A 12804-nucleotide genomic window follows, 5' to 3' on the forward strand; every position below is an offset into this window, starting at 1 on the left:
TTCTGCTTGTTGTTAGGTTAGGTCAGTGGTTCTCAACCTTTAGCTTGCATCAGAATTACCTGGAGGCCATGTTAAAACACAAATTGCTGGGTCATACCTCCATTGTTTCTGGTTCAGCAAGTCTGTGGATGGGACCTGAGGATTTGCATTGCTAGCAACTTCCCAGGTGATGCCAGTGATCATGCTGGTCTTTGGCTTCATAGTTTGAGAACCTGGTTCTTCAGGAGAGAAAGAGTATCTTTGGAAGGGAAAAATTCTAATAGTAAATGACTGAAGTTTTCTCTATTCAGTTGAAGCTTTTTGCTCAATATCATCATAAATTATTCCAAACATACGTACAAAAAGAAATAGGTATTTGCAATAATAGATAGATGGGTAATTTTAGTTGAATTTTAGTTTGGTATCTGTGAAGAAATCAACTTAAGTGAAAAAATCAGTTTCCCAGAACTAAGTTCTCACCATAAAATTAAATATTCAGAAACAACTTGAACATTAATAAGGCCCCTAATTTCCCACAAAAGCAATTCCTCAGTCAGGTAAATGTCATGTTAAAGAAAATTATTTATATGTGTGTGTGTGTGTGTGCGCGTGCATAAAGTAATAATTTTACCTAATTTTATCTGATCTCTCCTATGTACAGTTGAGCTTTTGTCTTAACTTTTACCTTTAAAATTTTTAGCTGTGAAGTTGGAAAATAAAATTTGAGAAATATTATTATTAAACTATTTTTGAAAAATCTTAAGGTAATTTACTGGCCACTTGTGCTGATACTCTTCAACAAAATTATTTTCATAGTGATGAAAGCAAGCAGAAATATTGGTTTCTATCAAGTATTAATATGCAGCTCACTTCTTTTGATTATATTTAAAGAATTCATGGACTTAAAACTTTTAAGTTGTGTTATATTCACAGAATAAACTTTTCACAAAGGCTTCTGAGTTTTTGTTTGTTTTGTTTTGTTTTTTAAGGATGTTTTCAGTGTTTTTCCAGAAATTGGATTAGGAATTAAGAAATTTAGTTCCATAGTATATTTATTAACAGACTTCATCAAACTACAGAAAATCCATTGACGTGCCATGTCCCAAGTCAAAGTCCCCATCTGTAAAGTGGTTGTGGTTTATAATTCACAGGTAAAGAACATGCATTTAATAGCTTCAACTCATAAGAAGCCTTCAGTATGAATTAGTATTTTAAGTAATAGCTTGATGTTATCATGGTATCATTGAAAAGTATTGACCTGATCTAGACCATAATCAGGTCTTTAATCTCACTTGTATGAGGTTCTTTCACTTTTGCAAATAACTTAATATTTTCAGAGAATTGAAGAACTGTAATTTTAAGTAAGGGATTAGATCATTTAAATCAGAAGTATTCCTTATCCCCTAAAAATTCTGTGAGTTATAGGATTCAGCCCATTATTTATATAAAGAATTTCCTGTATGTCAATAATGTATGTACATAAAAATTTTGACACTGTATTTGCTTATTCTCTTTTAGATAATCTTGATTTGTCAGCAGACTATGTGGTCTATCCTATATGTAATTCAGCTAGAATAATTCAGTATCCCATTAATTTAAAAATTTGTTATAATATATATAGTCTCAATGAGTAAGATTTTTAAAATAATTTTATCCACAGAGAATTTTTAGGTGATAGAAGTTCCCCCTCTATTATCAATAGCTTTCTCAAACTAAAGACTTAAAAGTTTCAGAACTCTTTCAGTCTGACTTCACCTTGTGGGTCCAACACTGAATAGGATTTTTAATGCTTAGGATTCTTTATCATATCATAACCTGCTATAAATGTGATTTTTTATACCTAGAACTCTTTCTAGGCTTTAAACCATTAAACTGTAATCTAAAAATCTTTTCTCCATTAAAGCAAATATATACATAGAACTTCTAATACCTGATCTTTGAATATTTAAAAAATTTGTGTTCTGTTCCTAAAACAAATGAAGAAAACTTGTGTTCATTGATTCATCAGCCATTAATTACACACCCCCTGGGAGCCTGGCAGCTCAGTAGTATTCTCAGTAGTAGGTAGTGATAAACAAAACAGACACACTTCTTGCCCCTACAGATTATACAAAGGTGTGTGTGTGTGGTGGTATGTGTTGTGTGTGTACATATAACATAAACATGTAAAAAAGATACTATCAGTAATCAGAGTTAGGGAGCAAATGGATTGTAAGCTTTATGTCTTTTAAGAAGAATGAAAATACATAGAAGAGAAAAAAATGATTTAAAAAAATGGGAGACAAAATTTGATTCTGAATCTGATATATAAGGTCTTTGAGATTTTCTTAATTATCATATTAAAATATTTATGCTCCCTAGGTTTAAACTGATCTTTTTTTTTTTTTAATATGTAGCGGGGGGAATTGTGTGCATTGGTGAAGTTACTCTAGTTTAAATTCTGATTATACAGTGTAGTTCACCAGTGCACAATGATGAGGATAAGACAACTGAAGAAAATTTTAATTTATATAACTTAGTGGAGTATATGATTTGTCAGTTACAAATAGACTTTTTACCCAATAACTACACATATTTTAGAACTAAAATTAGCCAATTTTAATAAAAGAATGCTACAGCAAGAAGATACTTCCTCCACTAATATAGATATTTATCTTCAGCCAGGCAATAAAATTCTTTTAAAGCCTGGACAGAGCAGGGAGAGAGGGAGAGGTGCCTACACAATGCATTAAGGAGGCTATGGTGATTGTGATGGTGATTCTGGTGTTTGCTAGTTTTTACTGACAAAGAAGCTCTGTGCCTTAGTTAACTCTAAAGTGAACTTTTTAAAAGTCATCACAGGGTGCCTTCTTTATCATCATTTGTCAGTGGACTGAATTTTTTCAACATTATTTATGGATAGGGGTGTAATTAAGTAGTTTTGGTTTTGGATCTTGGGCTAAAAATATTAAAAATAATGTGTTATACTAGAAAAATCATGTGCTTTGGTATCCTACAGATCTGGATCCTAATCCTAGATCTGCCAATTATTGTATGATTTGGGCAAGTTACTTGTGAGCCTCATTTTCCTCCAATGCAAAAATGAAGATAACGATATCTACTTTACAGGCTTACAAAGATGAGAATAAACTTAGCTTTGTCTCTAGTTTTGACACATATTAGGCTTCTGATAAATTATACCTGCTATTTCTGTAATTGTTATTGTAATATCCTTAAATTCTAAATACTTGGTTTTATATCTCAAAATTTAATCATGACCTAGGTTTTCATTTTAATTTAATAATGAAATTTTCACTTAATTTAATAATGGAAACATCTACTATGGGATTAATTTGAAATAAGACAGTTAAGGTGAAATATGTTAAGCCATGGTACTAACATTACTTGTGGGCTTTCTTTAGTGCATAATACATATTACGGTTCATAGTGTTTTAAATGGGATTAACTGAGATAGTTTGTGCTACTTGAATTCAGGTTGTAGAATTAGTAATTTTCAAACCTCTAGGTTTTGGATTTTAAAAAGGTATGTTTTTGGTTTGCTTTTTTTTAATATACAAAGTTATATTCTGCACCTCTTGATCTTGGGGGAGTATCATGAAGAATTTGCTTCACCATTCTTAAATTTTAAAATTCATGTAGTGTTTTGAAAGTTTAATTAAAATGAGCTATATAGTTCATCTTCAGATGTGCCTACAGCAAAACCACTGTCTAGTTTGGGGTGGCAGTTACATCTTTTCAGGGTTTTGGGTTTGTGAAATGGGAAGTCTGGAGATGTGTGAGTTTTAAATTCATTGTTTTCCCGAGATAACAAGTTTAGAATAACTTTGTTTGCTTTTTTTAAAAAAACATGTGATAAGACAAATTGGAAAATCCTTTATTTCTAAACTTTTTTCATGGAAAAAAAAGTAAAATTTTAAGTTTTATACTTCATTGAAGGTAGCTTTACTTTAAATATCGTATAATTTTCAGTGCTTTTTATTAGTGATATAGTAATTGCTCCCTTCAACCTTTTATTTTTGAGCAAAAAAAATGCATAGAATTTGTGTGTCATAAAATAAATGTTCATGACTAGTCTCTGGCTTTTATGCAGAAAGTCTACATTTTTGTACTTATCAGATAGAAACTACAGCATATTTTTCTTCAAGTTATATTTTACTTAGCGGAAAAAAGAGTTGTTAATATCTCTGTTCATTCTCATACCTGTAGTTATTTTGTTTGTATAGTAAATAAAATATATTTTGACAAAAATGTGAGATCAGATGGAAAGGAAATCATCTAAATTTTTAAATTTGGTTTTATAGGAGTTCCATCTGGAATATGACAAATTAGAAGAACGGCCTCACCTGCCATCCACCTTCAACTACAACCCTGCTCAGCAAGCCTTCTAAAAAAAGACTTCCCTTTTCTTGGGGTATGGCTGTCTCAGCACAATACTCAACATAACTGCAGAACTGATGTGGCTCAGGCACCCTGGTTTTAATTCCTTGAGGATCTGGCAATTGGCTTACGCAAAGGGTCACCATTTGAGGTCCTGCCTTACTAATTATGTGCTGCCCAACAACTAAATTTGTAATTTGTTTTTCTCTAGTTCGAGCAGGGTCTGAATTTTTTCATTTATTTTCTTTTTTGCCAGCAGACAGACTTGGGTCTGTAAAGACAAGCAAGTACACTGACAGAAGTTTACCATTTAGTTTCTAAAATGTAAAAAAGAAAACCCACAAAAGACTCAACAGAATTAGACCACAAAATTTGCATTGTTCATTGTAGCACTATTTGGTAATAAAATAAGAAATGTTTGTGCATTTTTATGTGAAGATCCTTCTCGTATTTCATTTGGAAAGATGAGCAAGGTCTGCTTCCTTCATTTTACTTCCCCTTCTGTTTTTGAAAGGCAGTTGCGCCAAGCTTAACGCAAGAATATATGACTGTTTAGAAGAAAGATATTGCCACAATCTCTGGATGGTTTCCAGGGTTGTGTTATTACTGAGCTTCATCTTTCCAGAATGAGCAAAACACTGTCCAGTCTTTGTTACGATTTTGTAATAAATGTGTACATTTTTTTTAAATTTTTGGACATCACATGAATAAAGGTATGTATGTACGAATGTGTATATATTATATATATGACATCTATTTTGGAAAATGTTTGCCCTGCTGTACCTCATTTTTAGGAGGTGTGCATGGATGCAATATATGAAAATGGGACATTCTGGAACTGCTGGTCAGGGGACTTTGTCGCCCTGTGCACTAAAGGGCCAGATTTTCAGCAGCCAAGGACATCCATACCCAAGTGAATGTGATGGGACTTAAAGAAGTGAACTGAGACAATTCACTCTGGCTGTTTGAACAGCAGCGTTTCATAGGAAGAGAAAAAAAGATCAATCTTGTATTTTCTGACCACATAAAGGCTTCTTCTCTTTGTAATAAAGTAGAAAAGCTCTCCTCACTGCAGTGTTGACTTTGATTTGAAATTGTGAAATTATTTCTTCAACATGAAAAATAGAGAAAAACCAACCTAAAGTTTTACAACTGAACGGTGTGACTAAACAATTTAAAACGTAGTCTTTTTTTCCAGCTTTTGACAGGTCATTTAATGGAACCATATACCGTTTCACTTGTAGGTTAAAAATGTAGACATTCTTAGTATTAACCAAGTTCAGAACAGAGAAAACTATTTTTTAAATGAACAATGGCAGCATTAGAAATAAAACTTCCTGAACACTCTTGAGACCCAATCAAAATACTCTGCTTTTGTGAGAAGTGTATAAGATATTTCTTGTTAGACCTTTGAGATATATCTTAAAGAAGTAATGTGCAAATTAAGGTAAGCCAAAGAGGAGGAGTGGGGTAGACTTCCCCTTCAATTTGATCGCCTGGTTGTTTCACATACAAGTTGATGGATTCTTTTCCATCTAAAGATACTATATTTAAAAATGTTTGAAGACTGAAGCTATGAAAGCAGAACTAGAGATAGAAGTAAAAAAAAAAAGTGAGTTTTGATTCTTTAAATTTTCATTTTTAACGTATTTTTCTATGAAGAGTGGAAGTTGTTGACATCTACCAAATCATGTTTGAAAATGAAACATTTATGACCTTGCTGTATTTGTATATCAGGAATATAAAATGACTTAAATTTACCTTTTTCTATATATTTTGAGATATGAGAAACTGACATAAAAATATCAGGATTTTTTAATCTTTAGATTTAAACCAAAGCATCTCTTCTGTAGGAAAATGGAACTTATGTAATTCTAGTTTAACTTTTGTGCAAAAAAACTTCACAGAACACATATGTAATTTGACGTCTGTTAAATCCAGAAATCGATTTCTTAAAAAGAGGTTACATTTTTTCATAATAATTTACTTCGTAAAATGTAACTTTTCCTACATAATCATAAGAAACAGCTGGAAAGAAAAGAGAAAATGGAAGGGGATCTTTATTCTTATGAATATAAACATAATAGTATAAAGTGTCACCACCATCATGACTGGTAGGTACTGTGTGAATGACTCAGAAAAACAAAATAGCTCAAGTGGTTTGTTGTCTGGCTTCCAGCTGTTTGCTTTAACTGCCATATGCAAAGTTTTAAGTGCACACTTTTCCAGTTTTCTGAATTCTATTTACCCTGAATCATCAAAATGAGAAAACTCTTATATGTAAACCAACTTTTTATAACTTGTTAATAAAATTGTCAGAAATTACCATGTTCTTGACTCCAAATCCAAGTTTTAAAATTCTATTTGAAATCTTTAAAATACAATATTAAACTCTTTAATATAACACACTGTTATATTCCTTGGTTTTATAACTTGTGGTTATATTGTACATGTACAGAAGTTGACAAACTAATATTTCAAATTTTCTTTCTTAGATTTAATTATCTTAATTTTTCCCTATGTAACTAGTGCCATGTACATTATGTTAAATAATTTTTGTGATTATACTATAATTGGCTTTCTGGAAACAAAAGCTATTTAGTTGCAAAGGAAAGGGCTTTCAGCTATTTAGTTTCAAATATATTTTATGCTTCTTGTCGTGATACTATAACAAACTCCATCTTCAGGGATTTTTCAATTGCACAGATAGTTTTCCTTAGATATAACAAATTTTAAGAACTGAAAATTTATTTAAATTCTTACAGTATATAAACCATTTAACTGGTCTTTTCCTTTTTGCCACTGAACTAGGGACACAGTAGGTGCTTGGTAAATACATGTTGATTGGTATAAATTGATAATTTTAATTTGAAAATAAAATGTACAGATTAAAGCAGTTGGCTTTGAAATAACTTTTTTGCTGTAGTTCCATTTTCAAGAGAATCTTTTTTAAGTATTTTCAATTAATTTTCAAAACTTTCAAATTTTTCCCACTCTACCCTTTCTAACTGATCCTTCCCTCTGAATCCTCCTTCATTCCAAAACCATAGATCTTCCATTCTTTGGCATCTGAGCATGGCTGCACTTATTTTAACTTAAATTTGGTTGATAGCATCAATTTTGCAAAAAAGTTGCTGAAAACCTAAATGTGCATGTGTGTAAAGAAAGGGAGTGTCTGTCTGTAACGTTTTCTCTTAACCATGATTTGTCTGTGTAGTTAACAACGAAGGTATAGGAATACTTAGTAACTGGTTCTGTTAAAACAAGTCTCTGGAAAATAAGATAAGCCAGACATATCTCAATTGTCTTTAAAACCTAGATCCTAATGGCATGTCACAAGGTTCTCTCCTTGGTGCTAGTGTTACCAGTGAGTTAGATCATACCATGAATAAATGACAGATCTAGGAGATGAAGCAAATAAACACATTGAAAGTCAAAATTGGAATCTAAATCTAACCCAGTAATTTTTTTTTTTTAAGTTACATCAAATAGGACATATTGCACCAGGATAATTACTTAGTTTTACACTTTGGTTTCTAAAAGAATAAAGGATGGTGGAATATACCATGGCTTAAGAGTGGTTCATATGTAGATCAATGTAAATTGTGATTTTATTGCCAAAAATACTAAAGTAACCTTCAACTACATTAACAAAAGTAGTGCTCAGAACAAGGTAGGAAGTCTGCTGTCTTTTAAGAGCTGCCATGACTGGGGAAGGCGGAAGAAGAGAATGTGGCATGCCTTCTAGCTACCAAGCAACATACTAAGTGTTTTACATGCATTAATACATTGTCTTCATCATAGCATCATGAGGTAGGTTTTTGAGTATCCCCAAAATATCATTAAAAAAAAAAAAAAACAGGAAGAAGGAATGTTTAGCATTAGAGAATGAACTTTGGAAACAGTATCTGTCTTCAAGTATCAAACTCAAGAGCTGTCAGTGAAAGACACATTTCATTTGTGTAACTGCAGGGCAGAACTATGACCCGTAAGAAAGATTTCAGCACAATATTAAAATGTAACTGAGGTAATTGAGACTTTGAAATGAGTTGGTTTGTAAGGCATTAAATTCAACCTCATCCAACATAACCGAGGAGAGACGGGCTGGACAGTGTTCTGTATATAAGGTAAGGAGTTGAACTGGGTGACCTCAAGAGTTCCTGTCATTGACTGAAAAAATGTTTAAGTGGGATTACTGTATTTCAGCAAACCTATTTGCCAACAATTTTAAGGTACACCATTATTTTTTATATCACTAAGGAAAAAAAAGTAGTTCAATTGAAGTATGAGAAATCAACTACAAAATGCATAGCAATTTCAAAGATGTCATGCATGGGAAGAATTTAGTTGATGAGATGTAGCCTTTGAAGAAGAGACAGTGGACAACTAAGGAGAGACTTAACAGCCGTCTTCAAATATAAGAAGGTCTTAGATGAAGAAGAGGGCAAGTCTCAAACCAGCAGGTGGAAGTTGAGACAGATTTTGGTTCTCTATTTTAAGGTGCTATCCCACGGTATTAAATGCTTCATGAAGTGAGGATTCCATCAGCAAAAACGTTCAAGCAGAAACTAGATGACTATCAACTGCTATTCAGAGGACTGAGAATAACGTTGGATTTGATAACTTAAGCTCTTTTAAGATGATACTCTTCTTTACCTGAAGTTGAAGATGTCATCAGTGCTAAAAATTATATACTTAAAACACTGACCTAGTCTAAAATGTGCTCTTCTCTGAGTCATAGGTAAGGTTTACTTTAAATTACTGCAATATCTTTGGAAAGAAATTTAATCAAAAAAGAGTTAAGACAACATCTCTCAAGTTTTTTTTTTTTAATTTTGGAATAGGAACATGAAATATTAAAGCACAACAAATAGTAAATTATATGTATGTGTATATTCACCGCATTTATTTATGTATGTAGTTCTACATTCAAAGGAGTGAAGAGAGAGTTAATTTTGAGGTGAATTTCAGCCTGAAATTATACATTGCATTAGCGTGCAATCTCCTGTTTTTTGCCACAGTAGTGATCACAGAAATTAGATTAAGCAATAATCCTCCTATTCATAAAGAAAACTGATCATTAAATTTGATTATAAAAAGCTCAGTTTGGATTTAGACCACTGCAGGAGCTCACCAGAGTCAAAGTTATCCTCTAGTTCGGTAATTCTCAAACAATGTGCATAAGAATCAACTGCAAAACATATTAAAATATATATTTTAGGCCTCATGTTTACATACTCTGATTTTCGAATGTCTAGGGAGAGGCCAAGAATACAAAATTTAGTTAAGTGTCACAAGTCATTTCTGAAGTTAGTGAACTACCAATTACACTTAAACTATACTTTGCCTACTGTATAAGTATTAACTAGAATAAAATAAAATTCTGGTGAAACCCAACTAAGTTGATCTTGGGATAATGCATTCCTGTGTATCGGGGGCATTTTTACTTGATACTTTCTACTGTATCAACCAGTGTTCTAGTGCAGAAACTACATTATTACAGTAGCATTTATTAGAGCAGAATATGAGGAGAGCTAAATCCATTTCCAAGTATAACACAACAAAGATGCTTCCCCCCCCCCCTCAAATCTTAGCTATTTCCTAGGAATACTTTTGCTAGATTGCCACTTCAATTTGTATGCATAAAAACTGCTAAGGGCAGCTATGTGCATTATCAACTCTATGTCCATCAACAAACTTTTTTTAAAATCCAGTCATCCTGTTGTATAAATACTACGACCTGACAAGATTTTAATGATATATTTATCATAAGAATTCAATATTCAGTTTAAAAAGCTAAATATTTTCAGTTGTCTGCCACAGTTTTCCCTCGGTCATTTAAATGACTTTTTTTTTTTTTAATTATTTTATTTTTGGCTGCGTTGGGTCTTCGTTGCTACACACGGGGTTTGTCTAGCTGTGTCGAGCAGGGGCTACTCTTCATTGCGGTGCGCGGGCTTCTCATTGCGGCTGCTTCTCTTGTTGCGGAGCACAGGCTCTAGGCTCACGGACTTCAGTAGTTGTGGCTCGCGGGCTCTAGAGCACAGACTCAGTAGTTGTGGCGCAGGGGCTTAGTTGCCCCGAGGCATGTGGGATCTTCCCGGACAAGGGCTTGAACCCATGTCCCCTGCATTGGCAGGTGGATTCTGAACCATTGTGCCACCAGGGAAGTCCCTAAATGAATGACTTCTTGAAAATGCACAGTGATGATAGTCTTCATTGTTATAATTTCCTGTCTCTGTTGAAAACCCAAACTATTGCATAGTCTAATAGCTTATGACCACCAGTTGACACTTGCCAAAATACTTTAGCTAATAACCTACTTACCTTCTCTATAGCAAAACTAAGTTTTCATTTCCAAGGCCTGATAGGCTTCTTTCTACCACACCACAAATATATTTCGACATTTTTGTTAGAGAAGGTGAAATAAAACGCCCTATGCCCCCCAAGTGGTAGTTCCTTTAAGCAACAATTGAGGATACTAGCTGAGGAAAACAAACAGAAATTTTCACTATGAATCAGAACTACTCTCTTATTAATTTTCATAAGCATATCCTGAAACATAATGTTCTGCTACCATGCATTTGTATTTAGCCTAAGTAACGTTTTGACCACATAATTTAATTTTTAAAACTTTTAACAAGTGATGTTTTTCTTCCAGACTAATCTATTCTCTAGTATATACTGAAGATAATTTTAGGAATAACACATGAGAGTTCTTTAAACATTTTGGAAGAAATGCATCAAATTTCAAGAGTGTTATGATGTCAACAAGTGGCTGGGTGAACTTGATTATTTCTAGGACCAGCTCAATGGATACTCATTTTTAATGAAAAAACTTTGAAATTGAACTTTGAAATTGATGATTATTCAAAAATATATAGCTCAATGAGGAAAAAAATACATGCAGGAATGACATAAATAGTTTCATCCTTTGTATAAAAATAAAGATTTGGGGCAGCCAGCATGCTTTGAAGCTACCTTTAAATCTGTTACATACTGAACATTTATTTTAAGATGAAGTTTTAATTACCATATGTAACAGTTGCATGAAAAACGGTCTGTCTTAAGAGAAAATTTGAGCTGTTAAATATTTCTCTTAGGAGTCAGACATGTTTGATTTTTTATTTTCAATGTTTTAAGTAATTATCTTCAAATGGCTAATATTCTTGAAATATAAAACAAGTTATGTCCCTTTATTGAGTGAAAATTATACCTGTTTTTATTTTATTTATTTTTTTTAAATGAAAGCTTCTTTATTTATTTATTCATTTTTTGGCTGTGTTGGGTCTTTCGTTTCTGTGGGTGGGCTTTCTCTAGTTGTGGCAAGCGGGGGCCACTCTTCATCGCGGTGCGCGGGCCTCTCAGTATCGCAGCCTATCTCGTTGCGGAGCACAGGCTCCAGACGCGCAGGCTCAGCAGTTGTGGCGCACGGGCTTAGTTGCTCCGCGGCACGTGGGATCTTCCCAGACCAGGGCTCGAACCCGTGTCCCCTGCATTGGCAGGCAGATTCTCAACCACTGCGCCACCAGGGAAGCCCTATACCTGTTTTTAAAAATTATTTTTTTCAGCTTATTCTAAATGATTTAATATTTGAATATTAAATTAGTTGACTTGCACATCACTTTTTGGAATCCCAATTCTGTCTAATAAATATGAGCCCAAATCATTTTGCAATGATAATGTTAATTAGTGAACAACAAAATCCACCATCCTAGAAGTGTTTTTAGACTAGATAACATGGAAAAGAAAGGTGCAGACTAGTTTTAGAGAATGTTTCCAACTTCGAATTATCTATTTTTCTTAGCATTTTGGGGTAAGGATATGACCGTAGTTTTCTAAACCACATCAAAAGAGAATACTGAAGAAATTAAAGATGAGCATAAGAAGAAAGAGCCTAAGGACATGACAGTTGTCTTCCCACATCTTAAGTTTGTAAGGCAGATTATTATTTGTAAGGCAGACTATCTTTAACCTGTGTAACACCAGAGGGCAGAATAAGGATATTTACATGGATGTTATGGCAAGGCAGATTTCAATTTACAAGAAAGTAAATTGTACATCATACATTTTTAAAAGGTCCAAAAATCAGATGAGTAGCATTAGGAGTTAATGGATTTCTCTTTCTTTTTTTTTTATAAATTTATTTATTTATTTTTGGCTGCATTTGGTCTTCATTGCCGCGCGTGGGCTTTCTCTGGATGTGGAGAGCAGGGGCTACTCTTCCTTGCGGTGCGCGGGCTTCTCCTTGCAGTGCCTTCTCTTGTTGCGGAGCACGGGCTCTAGGTGTGTGGGCTTCAGTAGTTGTGGCTCGTGGGCGCTCGAGCGCAGGCTCAGTAGTTGTGGCGCACGGGCTTGCTTGCTCCACGGCACGTGGGATCTTCCCGGACCAGGGCTCGAACCCGTGTCCCCTGCATTGGTAGGCAGATTCTTAACCACTGTGCCACC

The 12804-nt window shown here is 33.7% G+C and overlaps 1 protein-coding gene across 7 annotated transcripts in view; it reads left to right on the forward strand.

Annotated features, from left to right (window-relative positions):
* Positions 1-5425, forward strand: part of CNOT2 (CCR4-NOT transcription complex subunit 2) — a 113438-nt gene extending 108013 nt beyond the window's left edge. For all 7 annotated transcript variants that reach the window (XM_068561083.1, XM_068561082.1, XM_068561077.1 and 4 more), the window contains one exon: positions 4281-5425. In XM_068561083.1, the coding sequence (XP_068417184.1) occupies positions 4281-4367 (87 nt within the window). In that variant the 3' untranslated portion in view covers positions 4368-5425. The remainder of the gene's footprint in view (positions 1-4280) is intronic.
* Positions 5426-12804: the final 7379 nt, after the last annotated feature.

Source organism: Eschrichtius robustus, chromosome 13, assembly GCF_028021215.1.
Source record: "Eschrichtius robustus isolate mEscRob2 chromosome 13, mEscRob2.pri, whole genome shotgun sequence".
Taxonomy (NCBI): domain Eukaryota; kingdom Metazoa; phylum Chordata; class Mammalia; order Artiodactyla; family Eschrichtiidae; genus Eschrichtius; species Eschrichtius robustus.